Below are 23,258 nucleotides of genomic sequence, written 5' to 3'. Positions count from 1 at the left end.
AGGGTTCACGCGGTAAACAAGACCGTCCGGGCGGAGACGACGCTCGCTCCACCCGATGTTTCGCCGCTGGAGATGGCACGACCCTGACGTCCATTTGATTTCGATAGCGCTCCATGTTATGCGAGAGCTGGTCTGGGAGGAGGCTCCTCGCATGGCAAACGAGAGCAATTCACCCCTGAGGAAATTGGACTCTTGTTGGTTGTTGGAGACATTTCACCTTTAATTGGAAAGGCTTCTTCAGCTCTGCACTTTAGGCCTGGTACACACAAGGATTTTGAAATATTAAAAGACCCCACACAGGAAGAGAAGACAAAAAATATGCTTTGTTCGTATTGTGTGTGTGGTGTGCTCCGATAATCGAAGCACACGACACCACTTGGTCAACATTTGGTTCCATCTCCGATCCCAAAGCCAATCCTCGGAGGCATGCCTGTGAATATTCCCACATTCACTCAGGACGGAAAACTCAACGACAGTGCTGTGAAAAAGGAAAGTAACATTTGTGCATAGTTTACCCGCTTTAATGTTTAAGATCGTCAAACAAATGTAAATAGGCACATAGGACCATATGAAGTGAACTTAAAATGCTGTTTTTAAAAAGAAAAAACTTCAAAGTTACCTGGCCCTGTATGAAAAAGTCATGACTCCCCGTTGTGAAATCTTGAATGAATTGTGACTAATCACACTTTTGGCTTAATTTTCACTGATCACACCCAAGCCTGACGACCTTCAGACCTATTCAATCAATAAATCACTGAAACAGAATCTGTCCTGACAAAATCAAGTCGGGCAAAAGATATAAAGCTGGAACAAAATGACGCGATTCAAATAAATTCCAAAACAGTCGAGAAATAAAGTCATTGACATCTATCACGACCCTAGTGAGGAGAAGCGGCTCAGAAAATGAATGGATGGACATCTATCAGTCTGGAAAGGGTTACAAAAGGCATTTTTGAAGCTTTAGGATTCCAGCGAACCTTAGGGAGAGCCATTATCCTTACATGGAGGAAACATGGAACAGTGGTCAACCTTCCCAGGAGTGGTCGGCCAACAAAGATTACCCCAAGAGAGCAGCGATGACTCATCCAGGAGACCACAAAGGAACTTGTAAAGAACTGCAGGCCTCCCTAGCATCAGTTAAGGTCAGTGTTCATGACACAAGAAGAAAGAAATGGCAACAATGGGAGAGTTTGAAGGCCAAAACCACTGCTGACCAAAAAGAACATAAAGGCCAACTGACTTGTGCAAAAAAAACATCTGAAGGACTCCCACGACTTTTGGGAGAATATTATACGGACAGATGAGATGAAAGTTGAGCTTTTTGGAAGGTGTGTGTCTCCTTACATCTGCCATAAATGTAGCACAGTATTTCAGAAAAAGAACATCATACCAAAAGTCAAACACGATGGTGGTAGTGTGACGGTCTTGGGCTGCTGTGCTCTTTCAGGACCTGGATGACTTGCTGTGATTGACTGAAACATGAATTCTCCTGAAGGAGAATGTTCAGCCATCAGATTGTGACCTCAAGCTGAAGCGTACTTGGGTTCTGCAGCAGGATAATGATCCAAAACTGGCCTTCTAGGGAACCAACTCCAGACATCAAGGGAGACTCCAGCGCTAAGATTTTCGCATTTGAGTTGACAAGATAGCGGCACGGTGGCCCGACTGGTTAGAGCGTCAGCCTCACAGTTCTGAGGACCCGGATTCAATCCCCGGTCCCGCCTGTGTGGAGTTTGCATGTTCTCCCCGTACCTGCGTGGCTTTTCTCCGGGCACTCCGGTTTCCTCCCACATCCCAAAAACATGCATTCATTGGAGACTCGAAATTGCCCGTAGGTGTGAATGCGAGTGCGAATGGTTGTTTGTTTGTATGTGCCCTGCGATTGGCTGGCAACCAGTTCAGGGTGCACCCCACCTGCTGCCCGATGACAGCTGGGATAGGCTCCAGCACGCCCGCGACCCAAGTGAGGAGAAGCGGCTCAGAAAATGGATGGATGGATGGATGGAGTTGACAAGATAAAGCCCACTGATCGTAAAAGACGGGATGCGGAATACAAGATTGTACTGCAGCAGTCTGACAGAGTGCAATCGTGAAAGACCAAATTTGTCTCATCTACGAATTACATGCTGTCTGTCTCAGACGTGTTGTCTGTCCCACACCACAGACATGTTATTTTAAAAATAACTTTATTGGTGGTTAGATATTTACAGTAAGACGTTAAAAGACACGCGACAAGGCTAAAAATAAAACAGCTTTTGGATTCAAATATACTGTACACGTAAATGTACAATGAGTAAATGTGTTTTGCGGAGCCGATCAATCGGCAAATTACATATATATATATATATATATGTAATATGTATATGGGTTAGGGTTAAAACTGAGTCTTAGAAAAAAATTCGCCAACACCAACTGAGCCTTATTAAAAATTTGAAAAAACAACAAGCGAGCCTCATAAAAAATATAAAACAACTGAGCCTCATAAAAACAACAATTGAGCCTTTTAAACAAATGTAAATACAAACAATTCAGCCTAAAGAAACAGTCTCATAAAAAAATAAAAAACAACTGCGCCTTATAAATGAAATAACAAACAACTGAGCCTCCAAAAAAAACAAAGCAGCCTAATAAAAAAATATATATATTGATGATTGAAAAAAAACATCCAAACCTCATAAAAAAATTAAAAAAACAACTAAGCTGTAAACAAATAAAATAAAAACAACTGAGCCTAAAAAAATGACTTAAAAAAATAAAAAAGCAACTGAGCCTTATATCCATCCATCCATCCATTTTCTGTCGCGCTTCTCCTCACGCGGGTCGCGGGCGTGCTGGAGCCTATCCCGACTGTCATCGGGCAGGAGGCGGGGTACACTCTGGTTGCCAGCCAATCGCACTGAGCCTTATAAATAAAACAAAAAACACCTGAGTCTAAAAAAAAATGGAGCCTTATAAATAAATATAAAAAAATAACAACTGAGCCTTAGTGGGGGAAAAAACAACTGAGCCTCATATTTAAAAAATAACAACAACTGAGTCTCTTCAAAAAACAACTGAGCTTCATGGTGTGACTGAGACTGGCTATGTTGGGAATCCCCCTCTTTCCACCATATACCTGTAGAGCACTATATAGTGAGTTTGCCATTTTGTAGTGCTGTTGAAATGTGTTGTGAGTGCAAGTTATCCCCAATATTCTATCTCAATGTATTCCACAAGGCGGCACGGTGGCCCGACCGGTTAGAGCGTCAGCCTCACAGTTCTGAGGACCCGGGTCCAATCCCCGGCCCCGCCTGTGCGGAGTTTGCATGTTCTCCCCGTGCCTGCGTGGCTTTTCTCCGGGCATTCCGGTTTCCTCCCACATCCCAAAAACATGGAGACTCGAAATTGCCCGTAGGCGTCACTGTGAGTGCGAATGGTTGTTTGTATCTATGTGCCCTGCGATTGGCTGGCAACCAGTTGAGGGTGTACCCCGCCTCCTGCCCGATGACAGCTGGGATAGGCTCCAGCACGCCCGTGACCCAAGTGAGGAGAAGCGGCTCACAAAATGGATGGATGGATGTATTCCACAATGCATCTTGAAAAGTAGTTAACAAGACTAGAAAAGCAATATACTGACTGTATCGTTAGCCTCATAGCATAAGTCTATGCATTTTCTTTCTGTCACAATAGCAGTCAAAAACAGCAATGTGCTTGCTAAAAATAGCCTTTTTCCTTCATGTCTGTGTAGATTCTAAATCTTCCGCAAGGGTTGAATTGTCGAATTGTTTTTGCTTGTTTCTTGTTTTCGGAAAAGGTTAAAAAATTGACTTAGCAATTGCGCTCTCAAGCTAACCATTTGTGAAATACACTCAGCTTCAAACAATATAATCGTATTATAAATCATGTACTAGTTCAATATTTATTCTGGAAGGTTCACCAGCTGATAATGTTCAAATTGCAATTATACAACAGTAAAACTATTTTCAGTCAACTTTATAGTCCAATATATAAAAAAAATCCATTTCTTGTGATTAGGGAGTAGAGTAGGATGAATGATTCCATACATAGCCTGACCCTATAACATAACTTAGCTAGCATACAAAACGGCATCCACACTCCTTGAAGTCCCGATCGGCACCCTTTGCACAACGGTCATTGCACCAGACTATTGCAATATTAGTCATTCGAAGTGCTAGAGGAGCCTGCATCTTTTTGCACAATTGTCAAAAAAAAATAATAATAATGTACCGGCATTACCAGATAACGAGCAACCCATTATTGCCCAGTGACTGTTTTTTGTCAATGTCTTTGTGTCTCCAAAGCGTTCTCTGTGACTTGACCGTCTGTTGTCGTACTCGAGCGGCTCCAACCAGCGGAGACAAATTCCTCGTGTGTTTTTGGGACATACTTGGCAAATCAAGAGGATTCGGATTCTGATTCTGATAGCGTAGCCCGGCTTCTGATGCTGCTACTTCTCCTTCCACACTAGAGACCAATTCAATTGTATGCTGGTGAGAACGTTTATGAACATTGAGAACAAGAAAGTCCTCACCATTCCATAGATAATACAGTCACGGGAAAAATGATTAGACCACTTTTTTTCAGTTTCTTGTTCATTTTAATGCCTGGCACCGCTAACTGTATATTACCGGAAGAATATCATGAACACGAAAAAAATGCAACTGATTCCATAATGCTTGTATTATTTGACATGCTAAAACTTGACCGTATTCCCAATAATTTTGGTTACGGTACTGTAAAAAAACATGGAAAATGGCTTCAACGATGATGAGCTATTTGTGTTTTTATCATTATATTTGTCCAAACAAATCAGAATCAGAATCAGATTCAGTACCTTTGGTTGTACCAAGCATTAAAAATGAACAAGAAATTTAAGAAACAAGGATGGTCTGATATTTTTTTCCGTGACTGTATGTCAATAGTCAAAACTTGTGCACAATGCTTGGATAAGTTTAGAATTCATTTAATTCACGGTGACTTATTTGTCAAGATAATTGTTTTAACATCTTTAATACAAGAAGGATTTTTTTCCCCCCCACGTAGTTAAAAAAGTTATTTTACTTTCTGTTTGGAGCCAGCCAGTCTGTCTTCCTGCCTGTCAGTCGGTCCGTCTGATTGACTGAGTGACAGACAGCCAGGGAGGCTGTCTGTCACTCAGTCAGTCAATCAGTCTGTCTGCCTGCCTGCCTGTCTGCCTGTCTGCCTGCACGGAGCATGCGCAGTCGGCAGCTCGAGCAGCGTTTCCGTGTTGTTGTGTCTGACGACTGTCGGTGTGTCGGTGGCGGATTTTGGTCCACGGTAGGTGTCGCGTGTCTCCTTGAAGCCTTCAGCTGCTCTCCGCCGTCTCCGGGAGCCGCGCAGGAGCTTCTGGAGCGGGCGGAAAGACGCGGATCAGCGCCACTTTAGTGGCGTCTGCTCCTGAAACGGGCTGACAAAACCTCGGCAAAGTAGCGAGGATGTAGCCCGCGTTACCGGTCAGTCCTTCGCAATAAAAGCCGGTTTGTGAACACCGAGACGATTGATGATAGATTTAGCTTTCGGGATGACAAACGCGAAGGACTAGTCATGGTTGCTTTGCCTCTTTCAGTCGTAACCCTAAAAAAAAAAAAAAGAAAATGTGATTTATATATAAGTACAGTATCTGTAATGTGCCTTAACACGTTAGCATTGTATTGAATGATTTTTGGTGGGTCAGTAAGGGATTTTATTTCAGATGCAAATCTCCTGGAAGTGAAAGTGCGATTATGAGAGCGGCAGGTGACGTGACCCACCCGTGTGGTCACATTATTTAACGCCGCTGAAAAGTAGATGACTTTATCATGAAAGGACGTTGATGTGAATTTCCTCTTATAACGGAAGCACTTTACAGCCATGATGTAGGAATTGAAGTGGAACAATATTAAATTCACTTCATGATTGCTTGTAAAATCGTGGTTTCATGTTTGAAATTCATTGCATTGCCTGCGTCACATTTCAAATCAAAACACTGACCTAGTGTGTGCGTGTGTTTGTTTGTGCGTGTATGTGCCAAAGAAAATGAAGAATAAACATAGCAGTGCTCCAGGTAACTAACACACACACACTTTTAATCTCTGTAATTTCTGCTAACGTTTCACGCTCGCGTGTGTGTGTGTGTGTGTGTGTTCATGTTTAGTGAGCGTGAGGAGACGTTTGTGGTCATGGCAACAGCATCTGAACCAGCAGAATGCTGAAGCTGCTCCTTTGGCGCTCTTTACACAGGTAAAACACGCACACACAGACACAAAGACGGACAGGTGTCAGCTGTCCGTCTTCATGTCAGTTTCAGGCGTTTCCTACAAAGAGAAGCGCTTTTAAAGTTGGAATGAAGCTAGAGGGAATTGACTCACTGCGTCCTTCCATGTTCTGTGTGATGACTGTTGCCGAGGTAACGAACACGCGCGCGCGCACATGCACATACACACTGTGCCCCAAAACACGATGCCAACAAGCAGGGGCAGTGTGGTGTTTTAAAAAGCAGAAAGTGTTTTCATGCTTTTTCTGCCTCACGGTTCAGAAGTTCTGGGATCGAATCTGGGCTCAGGGCCTTTGTGTACATAGTTAGCATGTTGTCCCCATGCTCAAGTGGGTTTTGTCCGGGTACTTCCAGCAAACAAATGGTCTGTAAATGCGAGTGGGGATGCTTGTTTGCCTGAATGTGCCCGGCCACGACTAATGTTGTGCATACAAATATTTGTTGATTGAGAATGAAGTAACTCCCGTCGTTCATTTACTGTCGCGAAGAGGTTAGACAATTCGGCATGGAGACCTGCAGGTGGTCACAGGTTAAGCTGGACTTAGATGCCTTCCTACACGGCCACGATCCAATCACAACGCATACGACAGACGGACACAGGCGGGTGGCGAAAGGAAGGAGCAGCGTGACCCACCAGGGGGTCTCAAAAGGGGGGCGGGAGTCCTTCCTCTTGCAGTCGGCTTCAACTGTCGTCTGAAATGTGTGTGTGTTGCGACGGCTCTAACGTGATTGGCTGTCATGTGAAATGTATGTGTTGTGACGGCTCTGACAGGTGATTGGCTGCCGTCTGCGCGTGCACTTTGATGGCTACTCGGAGTGCTATGACTTCTGGGTAAACAGCAACTCGGCTGACATCAGACCGGCGGGCTGGTGTCACAGCAACAAACGCAGGCTTCACCCACCCAAAGGTGAAGGAGATAGTTCCCCCCTAACATGTAACATCTGTGCCATTCCTACTGGTCACATGACCTTTCTTAAACTGTTTGTCTCTCTCAAGGTTACAGTGAGAGTGATTTTGATTGGCCGCTGTATCTGCAGTCCACTGGAGCTCAGGCCGCACCCCCGAGCCTCTTCACCCGTCACACGGCCGTCAGTATACGGCTGTCTGTCAGCTCGCCTGTCCGGGCGTCTGTCTGTCTGCTCACCTGTCTGTCTGTCCGTCTGCTCATCTTTCTGTCTTGTCTGCTGCCAGTCATGCGACTTCCACGTGGGCATGAAGTTGGAGGCGGTGGATAAAAAAAATCCAGGCCTGGTTTGTGTGGCGTCAGTCGCCGACGTCGTCGACGATCGCGTCCTCGTTCATTTCGACAACTGGGACAACTCTTACGACTACTGGTGAGATCCTCATCGGGAGGGAGCGCTCCGATTGGTCATCTGTTGATCGATGGCTCAATTGACGCCTCAGGTGCGAGAGCAGCAGTCCTTTGATTCGTCCCGTCGGCTGGTGTGAAAAACACGGACGAGCTTTGACCGCGCCGCACGGTACGCCGCGTCATAAAGATCAATTGACACGTCGATCGATCCTAATTAATCTGACCTTCAGCTCACCCCGACCCCGAGAACTTCACCTGGGAGGAATACCTGCGAGAAACTGCTTTAGAAGCTGCTCCCAGATCAGCTTTTACCACGGTAAGGAAAGCGGGAAGAGAAAAGCAGGTAGAGGAGGAGGCGAGGAGACGAGGAGTTGAGGAGGCAAAAAATGGTCAACAAGAAATCTGTGGCCGGTCAGTTAACTGGGATGAGGACTCCTGTGTCCCATCAGAGAGCTCTGCACGGTTTTCAGATCAACCAAAGACTGGAGGCTGTCGATAAGAGGAACCCCATGCTGATTCGCGTTGCCACGGTAACAGCAACAGAAGACTACAGAGTCAAGGTATTGACACCCAACCTGTCGGACCCGACCGACTTCGCTGACATCCTACCCGTCCGTCTGTAGGCTCATTAAAACGGCACGTGTGTGCATGTGTACGTGTGCGTAGGTACACTATGACGGCTGGTCTCCTCAGCTTGACGTGTGGTGTGACAGTGACCTCACTGACCTCCATCCAGTGGGCTGGTGTCAACGCACAGGTCATCCGCTGGAGGTGCCGCCAGGTCAGTCCGACCTCCATCATTCAGTCCACAATCAACCAGTTTGGACTACTTCATCCTTGTCAGCCTCAACGTCAACGGTGTGTGTGTGTGTGTGTGTGTGTGTGTGTGCGTGCGTGCGTGCCTTCACGTGTGTAGAGCGGTCTACATCCCCCTCCCACTCTCAGGGTGTGTGTCCTACACCGGGCTGCCGAGGAGTGGGACACATCAAAGGACCAAAATACACTGGACACCACAGGTAGACTTTTGCTCTTTCATCTTTGTGACATTCTCGTTGAAGTTTTACACACACACGGTCGCTATGTTAGGAATCACTCCCTATATACGATCAATTGTATAATGAGTTGGCCATTTTGTCGTGATGCTGGAGTATGTAGTCGACAAATCATGTCCCGTTTTTGACGCGCTGAGTCGGTCCGTTTGTTCGCCAGTGCCTTCGGCTGTCCGTACTCGGACATCAACACACGTAAGGAGCCGCTGCTTCCCGATAGGCTCGGAGGAGTTACCATACATCACCCTGGCAACCAGTCAGAAGGGTAATTTTTATTTTCTTGTTTGGCCACATTTCAAAAACAGCGAATGTGTATTTAATATTGTGTGTCCGGCAGGGGGGGGGCAGAGGTGAAGACAGACTGTGGAGACTCTCTGGTGTCTCCTGTGGTGAAAAGGAGAAGAATGACTGACAGGTCAGACAATTGTTATTTTGCACATTGAGGCCCCGCGGTTAGCTTTGGACCATTGTGCCCTGACAGAGGTCTGCGTTCTATCGAGTCACAATCTGGTTGTTGAGACAAAGTCTGTGTGACAACGGACCAAAAAATGTCTTGCAAATTTGACACATCACAGAAAAGAGTCTTGTTAACAAGCCTGACAATGAATGAATGAATGGATAAAAATACCGCAAAGTATGTGAAATCAGGCTTCAAAATGGTCAAGAGTTGAGATTTTTGGGGGGAGAACGCCACAGCCCCCTGACATCACAGAGCTCGTTTTTAGCTCAGTCTCCAAAGAATCCAGCCAAAAGAGATGAAGAATATGGTTGCGCTTTAAGACCAATGATTCCACCACCAGGCTACCCAGGACGACCAAATTGCTGCCAGTGAAACAGCAGGAGGAGGAGCTTAACATTCAAGCCTGTGGTCCAGGTACCGTATGACATCATCACGCCATGTGACAAAACTGTATGACATCATCACATCTTGTCGACAAAACTATGCCATCAAGGCATGTGACCAAACTCTATGACATCATGTCTTGTGACCAAACTGTATGCCATAATCATGTCATGTGATAAAACTTTATGACATTATCATGTCAAGACCAAACTGTACGACATCATGTCTTGTGACCAAACTGTATGACACCATGCCATGTGACAAAACTGTATGACATCACGTCACCAAACTGTATGTCATCATTACATAATGTGATGAAACAATGACATCATCACATCATGCGACCCAACTGTATGTCATCATCACATATGATGAAGCCGTATGACATCATCACGTCTTGTGACCAAACTATGACATCATCACGCCATGTGACAAAACTGACATCACATCATGTGACAAATCTATGACATCACGCCATGTGACAAAACTTAAGACACCATCATCCCATGTGACAAAAGAGTGACGTCATCACATCATGTGACCAAGATGTTTCATGTGATGAAACAGAATGACATCATGTCACGTAACAAAGCTGTATGAGATCATCACATAAAGACAAAACTATATGAAATCATCACATGAAAGCTGTCTTGTGAGCATTGTGGGCGGCGGCGTGTCCTTGTCCCAGAGGTCCTCCATCAGTCCGTCTTCCTGTCCGCCATGTCGGCACCGCCCACCTGCTGGGAGCAACACCGCAAACTGCTGCCGGGGGTCACCAAGGTTCACTCCAACGCCGTCCGCCACTGGAGCGTGCAGCAGGTCCCGGCCATTTTTTAACTCTTACTATTCCAGTTAGAAGTTTGTGCGTGCCTGCGTTTGTGTGACCTCAGAGTGTGTGTGTGTGTTTTCAGGTGTGTGCGTTTGTGGAGTCACTTCCTGGCTGCGAGGACTTGGCCAAACAATTCAGCGATGAGGTGAGAAGACAACCAATCAGTAGCTCAGCTCATGTTCAACATTGCTGTGATCTGATTGGCCCTCTGACTCTGTCCAGCAAATAGATGGGCGGGCCTTCCTTCTGCTCACTCAACGAGACATCATCACAATCATGTCAATCAAACTCGGTCCCGCCCTCAAGATTTACAATTCTATCTTGATGTTGAAACATGATGAATGCAAATCACGTGATGAAGACAAGAACCAATTGGATTACATGAACAAAAAACAGTCACTCGAATTGGACAAGACTCAATCACGTGACAAAGACAAGAACCAATTACATGAAGATATTGAGAAAAAACATGAAATTGACAAGAACCAATCAGATGATGAATATAAGAACCAATCACATGACATGGACAAGAACCAATCAGGTGATGACGACAAGGCTCAAAAGTGTGAAACTGACGAGCACCAATCAGATGATGAAAATGAGAATCAATCACATGATATGGACAAGAAGCAATCAGGTCATGAAGATATTGATCAAAAAGATGAAATTGACAAGAGCCAATCAGATGATGAGTGTAAGAACCAATCACATGACATGGACAAGAACCAATCAGGTCATGACGACAAGGCTCAAAAATTTGAAATTGACGTGCACCAATCAGATGATGAAAATGAGAATCAATCACATGATATGGACAAGAAGCAATCAGGTCATGAAGATATTGATCAAAAACATGAAATTGACAAGAGCCAATCAGATGATGATTGTAAGAACCAATCACATGACATGGACAAGAACCAATCAGGTCATGAGGACAAGGCTCAAAAATTTGAAATTGATGAGCACCAATCAGATGATGAAGATGAGAATCAATCACATGATATGGGCAAGAAGCAATCAGGTCATGAAGACATTGATCAAAAGCATGAAATTGACAAGAGCCAATCAGATGATGATTGTAAGAACCAATCACATGACATGGTCAAGAACCAATCAGGTCATGAGGACAAGGCTCCAAAATTTGAAATTGACAAGCACCAATCAGATGATGATGAGAATCAATCACTTATGGACAAGAACCAATTAGGGCATGAAGATATTGATCAAAAACATGAAGTTGACAAGAACCAATCAGGGAACCAATCATATGATGAGGACAAGAACCAACCTGTGGACGACAAGAACCAATCACTTGAGGAAGAACCAATCAGTTGACAAGGACTTGGACACTTCTTTGTTAGGGAAACTTCTGAAGTCATGTCAACTGTTAATTTGGTGTACAAAGCTGTTTAGGGTGTTCCCCCCAGAGTCAGCTGGGATAGGCTCAGGCTCACCCACGACTAGCGCTATAGAAAAATGGGTGACTAGAACGTTAGTTGTCGTGGAATACATTTTCTTATGCACTCAAACTGGGGAGGACAAACTGCGGTCCAAACCTAACCCATAAAAGACATTCCCGCCTAGCGTTTAGCTAGTATTAGCTTGCTAGATGGTAAAAATGATCATGATTAGCACATGCTAGCATGTAGCATAGCACATTAACCCCAGCTGCTTGGTGAGCTCATTCATTCGAATGTTCATTAGCTGTGTTGTGATGTCATCACAGTTGATATTTATATTTTTGCTCTATAATATGCTTAAGAGGTTTCTATTTTCCAGTCTCTTTGTTGGTATATCTAGATCTATATTTCTATTTCTGTCTTGGAAAGCCTGCACTCAGGGAGACTAAGTCACCTTTAATGTTTCGATTGCTGGATCCAAAATCCAATGGAGTTAACAACTCAAATGAATCGTCTTAATGCACATTTCACGTGCTACATGTTGTCATGGAACTGTTCTTACATCGTGACCTCAGTGTTAGCACTGCTGTATTAGCATTCCACTTTGAACGCAGCTGTGGAAACTGTCCTCAGGTTGCCATGGTAACAACGGCTATCCCAATACTTTAAGAAATTTCCTGGTGGAGAGCTGTTCATCCATCCATCGGTGATTTATATAGCTGCAGATGCTAGCTCCTGCTATATGTGCTAGCTACGTCTGAGAGCGGTGACACTGAACTGTTGGTCCCATCGGGAACGACTTTAGGACTCCCCAGGACTACGTGTCTAATCAGGAACAGCTTCATGACTTACTAGGAACAAGCAGGTATAATCAGGAACAATTTCAGGACTAACTAGGAACACGCAGATACATTCAGGGACATCTTGAGGACGCACTAGGAATGAGCAGGTCTAAGCAGCCGAGACAGACTCCTGACTACACGACGAGCACAAGATGATAAGATGTTGAGCTAATTACAAATGATGTAGCTAAAAAATAAAGTTGTGTTTTGAGAACTGTTGTTGGAAGTTTATTATCTGACAAGCCTAACATTTTGGGGAAACAGGAGCTCTACCTCATCGAAGTGCACGCCCACTCGATCCCTCGTGTGTGCGTGCGCGCAGGTTCACTCGACGTCACCTCCTCCATCAGTAGAATTTCAGTTCTAAACAATTTATTAACATTTCAGCCTTAGGATTTTTACTTTAACCAATGCAGTGCCTAAACAGCAAATGGAAAAGGGTCCATCAACATTCCTTTTGTTTCCAGTTCCGCATTGTTACATCATGAACATATTTCTGAGGGATGTATGGAAAAAGACCTCGAGGTCATCTGGAGAGCTTTCGTGGTTTGGCAAGGAAAAGTGGAAATTGAGCCAGCAAACGTCCCGTCGCGAGACTCCCACCTGAGCTGTAACATTGAAACGTATCACAGTGACGTCACGTTCAATTAAGAGTGGATGATGTCACAATGACATCATGTTGACTTGACAGTGGGTGACGGTACAGCAGTCTGTCAGCGTCTGGTCCACTTGATTAAAGTCTCTGGCGATCGGTACAGGAAGATGAGTTTGGCGTAAAGCTCCTCCTCGAGCTCCAGCTCGCCCGTTTCTCGCACCTGAAACACAAGCAGCCAATCAGATGGGAGCAGCGCCTGTCTCCGGCCCCTCGGACGTTCACACTTGTGACAGGAAGTGAAATATTTGGTTGATATCGTAATGGACTGCCCCTCCTTGAGCTGTCAACTTATCATGGTGGAGGGGTTTGTGTGTCCCAATGATCCTAGGAGCGAAGTTGTCTGGGGCTTTATGCCCCTGGCAGGGTCACACATGGCAAACAGAACCTAGGTGAGAGACCAGACAAAGCACAGCTCCAAAAACCCCTATGACGACAAACAATTCAGGAAGACGCTCACCGGGGCCCCCCTCTGGAGGTGGGGCTCGAAGGCGAGCGCCAGGTGGCCGGGCCTGCACCCACGGGACCTGGCCGGGCACAGCCCGAAAGGGTAACGTGGGTCCCCCTTCCCATGGGCTCACCACCTGTGGGAGGGGCCATAGGGGTCGGGTGCAGTGTGAGCTGGGCGGTGGCCGAAGGCAGGGACCTTGGCGAAGCTGGGAGATCGACAAGCGGATCGGTGGAGCGTCTGCAGTGATGCGGACTTTGTATCGGTCAGTTGTGGTAAAGAAGGAGCTAAGCCGAAAGGCGAAGATCTCGATTTACCGGTCGATCTACGTTCCTACCCTCATCACCTATGGTCACGAGCTGTGGGTCGTGACCCAAAGAACGAGAGCCCGCATACAAGCGGCCGAAATGAGTTTCCTCCGCAGGGTGTCCGTGCTCTCCCTTAGAGAACGGGTGAGAAGCTCGGTCATCCGGGAGGATCTCAGAGTAAAGGCCCTGCTCCTCCACATCGAGAGGAGCCAGATGAGGTGGCTGGGGCATCTGATTTGGATGCCTCCCGGACGCCTCCCCGGTGAGGTGTTCCGGGCACGTCCCACCGGGAGGAGACCCCGCGGACGACCCAGGACACGCTGGAGAGACTATGTTTCTCGGCTGGCCTGGGAGCGACTCGGGATCCCCTCTGAAGAGCTGGAGGAAGTGGCTGGGGAGAGGGAAGTCTGGGCGTCCCTGCTAAAGCTACTGCCCCCGCGACCCGACCTCAGATAAGCGGTAGGAAATGGATGGATGTGATGGACTGAGGGAGTGGTTGCCCTCGGAGACAGGAGCCACTCATGCTTAATGAATTCACCTGTGGCTCAATGAGAGGGCCTGCAGCTGCAGGTGATGAGTAAGGCAAACTCGCAAGGGCTGTGGAATGTGTCTGGGGCGCAAGGCTGAAAGATGCTGTGGCCAAGAGGCGTCCAGCGGTGGCTGGTGTACGTGGACGAATCACGTCGAGAAGGCAACGAGGAAGCTGTGACGGCAAAGCGACGGTCGTGCAGTCGCGGGAGCGGGCGGGTGCCGTTCGTGGCCGATTAGGGCCGGCGGCGAAGCTAGGGAAGCTTAGGCACTGGACGTTCCAGCGATAGGGGTCCACTTATATGGTGAGTGATAGTGAGGGCTTGGGGAGTAGGAGTGCTGCACCGCGCCTGCTGCTTCCCAGACCAGAATGGCCAGTGTATTTCCACTTCCTGCTTCGAGGTTGCTGTTACCTTAAAAAGGGTTCAACAAAGTTCGGACTCTCCACATCATGGCTCTGTGCTGTGTGTGTGCTCGGTCTTTGACTCCGGACCAGACCAGTTAAAGCTGGTGGCAGTGTACCAATTCCCCGCCAGGTACAATTTAACCAAACATCAAGGTTTATTACAATATGATGTTCATTAACAGAAGTGTTTTTTGTTGACTGTAGCTCCAGCTCTACCTTTAGCACGGTGTCAAAGCCTGGTAACACGTTTAGTCCATTCTTCTGATTTGAGCATAAAATAAGGCCACAAAAATATCACGCACACATGTATGAAAACTGTAAGGTTTGTGCACAGTAGTTAAGACTTAGAGGAGTCCTTGAGGGACATCCAGGGCTGGATCCTTGGTCAAGGAGAACACTTTCCATATGTTTATGGTTTAGAAAAGAAAGCCCAGAGAGACAACTAGAAAAAAAGCGAGATAGTTTGACTGGTAGTTGAAGGAGCAGAGGTGAGTAGCAACACGCTCCATTTACTCAAGTAACACTTTGGATAAGTTGTACTTCTTGGAGTCGTTTTAATGAAGCATACTTTTGACTTTGACTCAAGTATTTATGTTAAGAAACGGTACTTTTACTCCGTCGCATTCATCTCCGTGCCGCTCGCTACATTCATTTATCAATAATTGCAGTGCACGATCTCTTTTTAGACTTTCATTTTCAACTTCTGCGTCGGGCGGGCGCCGTTGCTCCAATCCACCGTGATTACCACAGTGATGTTTGACTCAACTCCACCAATCAAACGACACAAGGAAGTCACATGTCCAGACACAAAGTCTTCTATTGGGCTTTGCGGGCAAATCAGTCATTGAGTCCTGACGGCCACGCGTGACTCATTTACATTACAGACTACGAAAAACAACAGCTTTAATATGCAGCGTCTTTTTCTTACTGCCCTAATGTTGATATTTCAGCCAACTTCTAACTTTAGAAAACACCTAGCGGTAAGTTGCAGATGTTTTTGCTGTTATTTTGGCTGTTCATACAGCAACGGTACACCTATTCAATGGTCACAAGTAACTGTTAAACATGCATCTTCTGGGTTACGTTCTCTTGGGTTCTCTCGCTCTCGCTCTCACACACACACTTCATCAATAGGTTTGGTCATTTTTAGTGGCTAAAGCAAATAAGGTTTCTGCATACATTGTTTTTTTTCCACTTCAAAATTGAAATCGTGGCAGGTGTGTGTGGACTCCCATCAAACATGAGTTTGAACGTGAGCTGTTACTTCTGAACAAAGCCACGTGGCAGTTATAAGAGGGAGTGCATCATTGGACAACCAGATGTATTTGTTCATATAAGCCCAGTTAAAACTGAACATCTCTTTTGCAAGGGTGACCAAGTTAAATCACATAGAAGTTGATTTTTAGCTGTTTATTTTCACCTCCCCTCTCAAAAAAGATACAAAAATAAATCAGTTGAGTTGTGTAAATTCTAGATCACATTAATTGTGGAACATGTTTTAACATGGTTTATCTTGGTTCAAAACAATTCTGTTACAACACAAAAACCTGCCATTTCAACAGGTGTGTGTATACTTTTTTGATCCACTGCTGAATTTGCCTTCATTTGTAATTTTACAGATTTTTTTTAACTTAGTTATTGTTATTTTATTTGACATTCATACTCTGATTTAAAACGTAAATCAGAAGTTACTCGCTGGTTACGCAGTATTTGAGTAGTTTTTTTTCCACCGAGGACTTTCTTACTGTTACTCAACTAATCATTTGGATGACTACTTTGACTTGAGTCATATTGTAAAGTAACAGTACTCTTACTTGAGTACAATATTTGGCTACTCTACCCACCTCTGTCAAGGACAAAGAACTTCTTTTCCACCGAAGACCTAACCCTCACCAAATTTGGGGATAGGAAGTTGCTTAAACGAGCTTGTCTATTGGCAGTTGTCTGGTTGTGACATAGGCAGAGCGACCCATCGACTGGACTTCTCTCAAGCGCTGCCGCGCTTCAGTGGATACAGTAAATCAAGTATCAGCAGTTGCTGCCAGTTGCTGGCAGTAAATAAAGTTCTCTCTGTTTAACGAGCCATCTTTTGACATCACGTCCTCATCGTCGTCCATCCCGCCGGGAAGGAGAAGGGCCTGATAAACTAAAGATAAAGTGTTTCGTCGTGCCCTCACGCTAGGCAAATCCAAAGACCGCAAGAGTGTGAGCATTTGCGATGTGGCTTCGACATGTTACAAGGCACCGGTCACACCCATGTCGAGGAAATGCGTCGTACCAGAAATATGTCGGTGCACAGCTTGAGGATGCGGTCAACGCAGGGCAGCTCCTCAAACATGATGGAGTGACTGATTCCACTGAAGAATTCCCGTACGAATTTCCCGATGACCAACACCACGGAGGCATACAATCCCATAATGCTGCGGGGCACAAACATTAAGTAAGAATCCGCTGGTGTTGTACAGCTATGTTACCGTAGCGACTAAATTCCGTACCCATATCCGGCCAGGAAACCGAGACTCGGCGGGCTGACTTTATCGCTGAACACGAAGATCTGAAGCCCCGCCTCTCTCCTGTTGTCTGTTGAAGCTCTGCCTCGCAAATGTACAAGGCTGGACGCTGGTTGGTCGACAATCCACCACTCCTGAATCTCTTGGGTCTCATTGGCTGTTCGTTCCAGGGACAACAAAATGTCCTTGTAGCAGCCGTCTGATTGGATGAGAAACAAACAAAAAAAAGATTTCTCATTTTGTAAAACACATTCATCTTTAGGCTGATACTCGAGTACACAACAGAAGCACAAAAAACGCATTATGTTACTTGATATGAAAAAAGAGGTTTTATGTTTTCAAAAATGACGTGTCACACCATGCTATCATTTGAGGGTAGCGCATTAAAAAAAAGACATGCTGTCTACTCGGTTACATTTGCACCTACTTAGTATTTACACTGTGGTATTTTTAATAATTTTTTTCGGTTTCTCTCATTACACGGACCGATCCGATGAGACGAAAAAAAGTCCCTCCCTGAGGTGTATGTGTGTCATGAGGGTTAGAAACCTGCATAGAGCTGCTCAATGGGTTTGGCGTTGGAATCACTGGGAGCTCGTAAGAAAGATGGCAACACGCCGTCAATCACGCTGAAACCAATAAACATCCAATTAGCTTGCACAAAACATTTGCTTGCTGCTGGCTGAGCTAAGCTTACCGAGCTGACTTAACAGTTTGTAAAAAGATGACAAAAAGTATATCCCCGCCAAAAGCCCTCACTCACACAGGAAGTGTTCTGGTACCATTCAGCAGCTGGATCAGTTCCAGACGAGTCTGATCATTAAGGTAGGTCACATATTTACCTGAGGCAAGCTCTGCCTTTGCTCCAAGACTTAAGTTCCTGGTTTTAGGGAGATAAAGAGGGTAGGGAGTTAGTTTCTCTCTCAGGGGATTTATTGTTTGTCAAGAAAGTAAATATGACCTCTGAACAGTCCAGGACAAGGTCAGGGGAAAGTGGTCCAGGTTGAGCACCTCGCTCAGGTATCGCCTGCTTGGCGGACTGATGGTCCACAGAGAGTTACTGCTACCCTGCAGCTCTGCCACCGTCACATCCTCATGACTGTACGCTTCCAGAAACTGCAAAGCACCCTGCGGAGGAAAAAAGCAATACAGCGGTGCTAGGACGGCTGAAGCGGCGAGTTGTCGAGAACAGTAATAACAACAACGTAAGTTCAGAGGAGGATTTACAGGGGTGTAACTGTAGGAACTAATGAAGGCTCTGAAGTCCTCTTCTGTCAGGTCTTTCAGCTGATTCTGCTGCGCACTCATAGTGAAGATTGGCTGACAAGGACAAGAATAAACACTGTCAATAAAGAATGGGCTTCAGTCCAGGCCTTCTAGTCCAAATGTGTTTACCTGGAACCCTCCTAGAGTGATGGTCAGAGAGACGTCTAGTGGCTGGTTGACGACACCAGCCACAGACTTAATAAGGGACATGAAGAGCAGAGGAAACCAGACGATGCAGATCAGCAGCAGAACGATCAAACCTCCCATCCCGTACTTCACCACTCGTTTCTTCTTCTGACCACGAGGCTGAGGGTATCGCTGAAGACCAGAGAAAAGAAAGGCTTTAGGGCTCTGGAGGGTCACGCTTCTGTTTTTGAGCTAACTCTGGACCTTCTCAGACTCTCTCCAGCACTTTAAGACAAAGCAGTGGGCGTAGACATCCTCAACACAAATCCAGGAGGACAAGGACAAGGTGGTGTCAGTCCACACCCAATCCATCACCGCCCGCAGCTCAGTCAGGAACGGAACCAGGCGGAAACTACACGTAGGAAACAAGTGAACTCGCACACTCACAGTCAGCGAATAATTGTGCAATAAAGTGACGGACTGCGGTGGTGACTTACCCCTGGAAAAGGAAAAGGTTGAGGTAGTTGTAGCTCTTCGTCAGGAAATTCCCTAGAACACGCGTCGGATAACCTGAGCGAATCTGATAGGCTGACAAGCCGAAGTAAATACATTTGACGAAATACCACAGCTGAGCCACCAAGTTGTGATTGAAGCGTCTGGACACAGGCAGACAGATAAACGGTTTACATTTTATTTTGTCGTTGGGCAAGAAGAAATGATGGAGACGATTACTCACCTCTCAGTGACAGTTGGCAGGATGAAGAACATCCAGAAGTGGATCCCTAACACCAAAATCACCTGAAAAACCAACTTTCCCAACACGGTCTTCCTTAAATACAGAGCTCGGTCTATCACCATAGTACCTAACAGACACGCAGGAGGGCAGTGAGACAGGTAGACGGAAAGACCCATGGAGAATCACTCAGGTTAGAAGACGTACCGAATTGGATCAGAACCATGACCAAGAATGCTTCAGGAACTTGGTCCTCTGAAAGGGAGGAAGTGATGTCGGCGGCTGCGGAGTGTTTCTACAAAAGTGAGTACAAAAAAATCAATAAAAACTTGAAGTTGAATCTTTGTAACTTGTGCTCATGAGACGCGAAAGTCTACCCCAAAGGCCCAGAAGCCAAAGACGATGATGATGAAGTCAATGGTGTCTGCCAGGAACATGAGGACATAAACGTCTGTGACGGCGCTGTATTCTGGTTCGACCAGAGCTTGGAAGAACTGACAGACCGGACCGTAAAGAGACTTGCTCCTGAAGGAGTTTGGCAGGCGGAGGGGTCAGTATCATCAGAACCAAGGTCATCACAGTCACTGGTTACTGCTTAGTTTTAGCCTACCTGCTAACACAGTACTGCTTGCTCCGGATGGAAAGTTCCATAAGTTTTTCCAGCAGTAAGTCCAACTTGCCGAGCTGTTCTATTGAACTCAGGCTGCCTGAAGACAACAAAAATCAAACATAAAAAGGAACAAGGTCAACATAAAACATGTACATTGCATCCATCCTTTTCCTGGAGTATTATCAGGTGGTGATCTGATTCTGACTGACTGTAAAAACCTTGTTTTGTCTACATTGTCTTCATGTTTAGTTTTGTTAAGGTGAATTTCATTTCACCTGCAGGAGAGCACAAATGGGTGGAGCTAGAGCGGGCCTGCCTGCCGCCACGCCAGCGTGCTGAGTCGGTGGGGGTGCAACCTGGACTCAATTCTGCCTGGTTGTCATGGTGATGTTTAGGGTCAGTGGTGACGCTCTGGTCCCAAAGTCCATGGCACTAGGTCGGGTCCAAAAGAAAAACAATGTTTTTTTGCAGCATGTCAGTCAGACTGCTATTGGCAACGTTTACCTTGAGTATGGCTCGGTGGTAGAACAGAGCGAGCAGTTGCAGCAGGTCATACAGAACGTAGCCTTCCTTCTTCTCCACCCCGAGGATGTTGGGCGGGTGGAAGGGTTTGGAACGGTCTACCTCTAATTTCTGGTTGAAGGGAAAGAACCCAAACTGGAAAAAATACTTGATCACGATGGTGACCTGAGGATGGAGACAGTCCTGAGTAATAATAATCATGATAATAATAATAATAATAATAATAATAATAATTAATAAGAAGAAGTTTTAATGTACACATTCACAAGGGGTCTGAACCTCAGTATAGATGATTGCCGTCATCCAGAAGGTCTTACTGGGTCGGGGAACAGACAGAGTTGCCCACAGAAACACCAGAACAGGAAGTACCAAAGTGAGACAGCTGGCAGACACCATGTGGTTCAAGACGATGACCAGGTAACACACCGTCTCTGACCTGGGACCAGCCAATGGACATCAGTTAGTCAGGAGTTGTAAATCTGACTACGACAGTCCATTGTGGTTCGGGTTAAGTCAACCGTCGAGTTTTCTACCATTTGCTTTTAGCAAGAACTTGTGGACTCTACCTGGCAGCGAGAATATTGTAGAAGGCGTAACATAGCTGGAGCAGCTGGGGTTGGTTGCTATAGAAAGCATCTGATGCCTCCAGCTCCACATTGTGGAAAGTCCTGAACAAAAGAGAATCCAATTATAAACCACGGTCAGATCAGGTCAGGTAGAGGTAGATCCTCTACGAAACTGAAATGCCCTACTGGAACTAATAAAGTATTCTGAATCTGAATCTCAGTCGGCCTCACCTGTTCTTCAGCAGCTCGCTCGCTGTCAGCTCCTGAGGACGAGATGCCAACAGACAGGAAGTGGAGGCGCATCCCGACAGGAAGTCAGGCTTCTGAAGTAACAGCTGCCTCTGCAATCCTGACCCCGCCCCACGCATTCTCTTTTTGGAGTCGTCCTTCTCATCTTCCTGGTGTTGGGTGTCCAGACCCAGAACATGGCTGTAGGAAGGGGGGGACGCCTGACAGGAGGGGGAGGCAGCCCTGGAGGAGGTACGTTTGGGAACTAGTTGGTTTGGTTCTCCAGCACTGTTAAAACAACACCCGACTAATGCAGAAAAAGAGCCTTGGAAAAGGTTGTTCCAGTAGCATGTTCCCCTCAGACCCGCTGTCATCATTGTTCCCCTCAGTGCGTCACAACCAATCCAGTCGTTTAGAGGCACAGCCTGCACGACTTAGCCTGCTCGCTGTGAACACCATCTTGTATATCGTGTGGCGCAAGGACACTGCTTCTATTCCTTCTCATATTTTTTCCCAGTCTCCAGATCCCCCAAAATTCTATTCCTAGCCAGTATGATGGATTGTGATACGTTATCGATCTGATGCCCTTAGAGAAGCTTGCAATCCAAAAGTCCGACACAAGATTGCTGATTCCCAACCAGTGTGTTATGGGAAATGGTCCAATTTCCCTTTATTGCGCCAGTAATTGTTTATTTACTCCAAATAATGTATTCTTGTTATCTATCTATCTATGCCAGCGATGTATAGTGACAGGCACAACAATGAAATGTTCTTCCAGGTACAATTTTCTGTCTATCCACCCATTTCCATTTTTCCATTCATTCCATAAGAGAATAATAGCGTTGTGTTCAATTTATGCCCAGATTGCACATCCATGCATCTTCTATAGTGCTTAACGCCATCAGGGTTGCAGGTGAGCTGCAGCCGCTCCCAGCTGACTTTAGGCGAGAGGCAGATTACACCTTAATAATAATGCATTTACAGTGGGTACGGAGGAAAGTATTCAGACCCCCTCCAATTTTGCACTCTTTTTTATATTGCAGCCATTTGCTAAAATCATTTTAAGTACATTTTTGTCCACACTAATGGACACACAGCACCCCATATTGACAGAAAAAAAAACAGAATTGTTGACATTTTAGCACACGGCTAAAATACCGAAGGAGTGGCTTCAGAACAACTCAGTGACTGTTCTTGAATGGCCCAGCCACAGCCCTGACTTCAACCCAATTGAACAATCTCTGGAAAGACCTGAAAATGGCTGCCCCCCCAACGTTCACCCTCCAACCTGACAGAACTGGAGAGGATCAGCAAGGAGCAATGGCAGATGATCCCCAAATCCAGGTGTGAAAAGCATATTGCATCATTCCCCAAAAGGCTCATGGCTGTATTAGCTCAAAAGGCTGCTCCGACCAAATACTGAGCAAAGGCTCGGAATACTTATGGCTGTGTGATATTTCAGTTTTTCAGAAAAAAGATTTCAACCATTCCGTTTTTTTCTGTCAATATGGGGTCCTGTGTGTACATTTAATGAGGGAAAAAAAGTGAACTGAAATGATTTTGACAAATGGCTGCAATATAACAAAGAGTGGGAAATTGAAGGGGGTCTGAAAACTTTCCGTACCCCCTGTATGTAGCACTTTGCTCGGCACTCAAAGATGCTTGACAATTGCACACATGATTCATTCACTCCACAGTCACACCCATCCAAGACCAGTGGTGGTACGCTACTTGTGTAGCCACAGCTGCTCTGGGACGCGAGCATGGCTGCCATTCTGCGCCTAAAGCCCCTCCAACCGCCACC

General features: G+C 45.9%; 2 protein-coding genes across 15 annotated transcripts in view; one reads left to right on the top strand and one right to left on the bottom strand.

The window, feature by feature from the left end:
* The first annotated feature begins 32 nt into the window (after window positions 1-32).
* On the top strand, window positions 33-12,765 carry LOC133470241 (lethal(3)malignant brain tumor-like protein 4). 6 transcript variants are annotated; one of them, XM_061758372.1, is made up of 19 exons: window positions 33-1,328; window positions 1,448-4,490; window positions 6,034-6,064; window positions 6,155-6,240; window positions 6,302-6,406; window positions 7,047-7,182; window positions 7,272-7,363; window positions 7,467-7,609; window positions 7,680-7,756; window positions 7,818-7,903; window positions 8,037-8,147; window positions 8,254-8,368; window positions 8,504-8,603; window positions 8,797-8,901; window positions 8,974-9,051; window positions 9,437-9,510; window positions 10,169-10,299; window positions 10,392-10,454; window positions 10,532-12,765. In XM_061758372.1, exons 2-19 carry the CDS (start codon window positions 4,485-4,487, stop codon window positions 11,642-11,644), a joined length of 2,652 nt encoding a protein of 883 aa, XP_061614356.1. In that variant the 5' UTR covers window positions 33-1,328; window positions 1,448-4,484; the 3' UTR covers window positions 11,645-12,765. The 6 variants fall into 6 exon arrangements, with proteins under 6 accessions (XP_061614356.1, XP_061614355.1, XP_061614354.1 ...); XM_061758371.1 differs by lacking the exons at window positions 33-1,328; window positions 1,448-4,490 and adding an exon at window positions 4,520-5,298 and having other exon boundaries at window positions 6,043-6,064; XM_061758370.1 differs by lacking the exons at window positions 33-1,328; window positions 1,448-4,490 and adding an exon at window positions 4,520-5,298.
* A 141-nt stretch (window positions 12,766-12,906) lies between these two features.
* Window positions 12,907-23,258, bottom strand: part of LOC133470239 (piezo-type mechanosensitive ion channel component 2-like) — a 33,964-nt gene continuing 23,612 nt past the window's right edge. For 6 of the 9 annotated variants that reach the window (XM_061758349.1, XM_061758346.1, XM_061758351.1 and 3 more), the window contains 19 exons: window positions 21,458-21,697; window positions 21,227-21,328; window positions 20,919-21,096; window positions 20,643-20,825; window positions 20,414-20,570; window positions 20,139-20,235; window positions 19,906-20,053; window positions 19,736-19,823; window positions 19,532-19,658; window positions 19,293-19,451; window positions 19,060-19,207; window positions 18,799-18,987; window positions 18,631-18,723; window positions 18,365-18,531; window positions 18,167-18,283; window positions 17,953-18,032; window positions 17,389-17,602; window positions 17,172-17,313; window positions 12,907-13,366 (listed from right to left, as the gene is read on the bottom strand). In XM_061758349.1, coding sequence (XP_061614333.1) covers window positions 13,265-13,366; window positions 17,172-17,313; window positions 17,389-17,602; window positions 17,953-18,032; window positions 18,167-18,283; window positions 18,365-18,531; window positions 18,631-18,723; window positions 18,799-18,987; window positions 19,060-19,207; window positions 19,293-19,451; window positions 19,532-19,658; window positions 19,736-19,823; window positions 19,906-20,053; window positions 20,139-20,235; window positions 20,414-20,570; window positions 20,643-20,825; window positions 20,919-21,096; window positions 21,227-21,328; window positions 21,458-21,697 — 2,731 coding nt within the window. In that variant the 3' untranslated portion in view covers window positions 12,907-13,264. The remainder of the gene's footprint in view (window positions 13,367-17,171; window positions 17,314-17,388; window positions 17,603-17,952; window positions 18,033-18,166; window positions 18,284-18,364; window positions 18,532-18,630; window positions 18,724-18,798; window positions 18,988-19,059; window positions 19,208-19,292; window positions 19,452-19,531; window positions 19,659-19,735; window positions 19,824-19,905; window positions 20,054-20,138; window positions 20,236-20,413; window positions 20,571-20,642; window positions 20,826-20,918; window positions 21,097-21,226; window positions 21,329-21,457; window positions 21,698-23,258) is intronic. The other 3 variants (XM_061758348.1, XM_061758355.1, XM_061758352.1) reach the window with 2 other exon arrangements.

This window comes from Phyllopteryx taeniolatus, chromosome 20 (genome assembly GCF_024500385.1).
Source record: "Phyllopteryx taeniolatus isolate TA_2022b chromosome 20, UOR_Ptae_1.2, whole genome shotgun sequence".
Lineage (NCBI taxonomy): Eukaryota > Metazoa > Chordata > Actinopteri > Syngnathiformes > Syngnathidae > Phyllopteryx > Phyllopteryx taeniolatus.
This window is presented reverse-complemented; position numbering and strand designations above follow the sequence as displayed.

Excerpts from the sequence above, each read along its gene's own strand:
- LOC133470241 (XM_061758370.1), top strand. The coding sequence starts at position 5,215 with ATGCGCAGTCGGCAGCTCGAGCAGCGTTTCCGTGTTGTTGTGTCTGAC. Across the intron at positions 7,364-7,466 it reads TCTTCACCCGTCACACGGCC|TCATGCGACTTCCACGTGGG; the intron begins GTCAGTATACGG and ends GTCTGCTGCCAG. Across the intron at positions 7,757-7,817 it reads AGCTTTGACCGCGCCGCACG|CTCACCCCGACCCCGAGAAC; the intron begins GTACGCCGCGTC and ends TCTGACCTTCAG.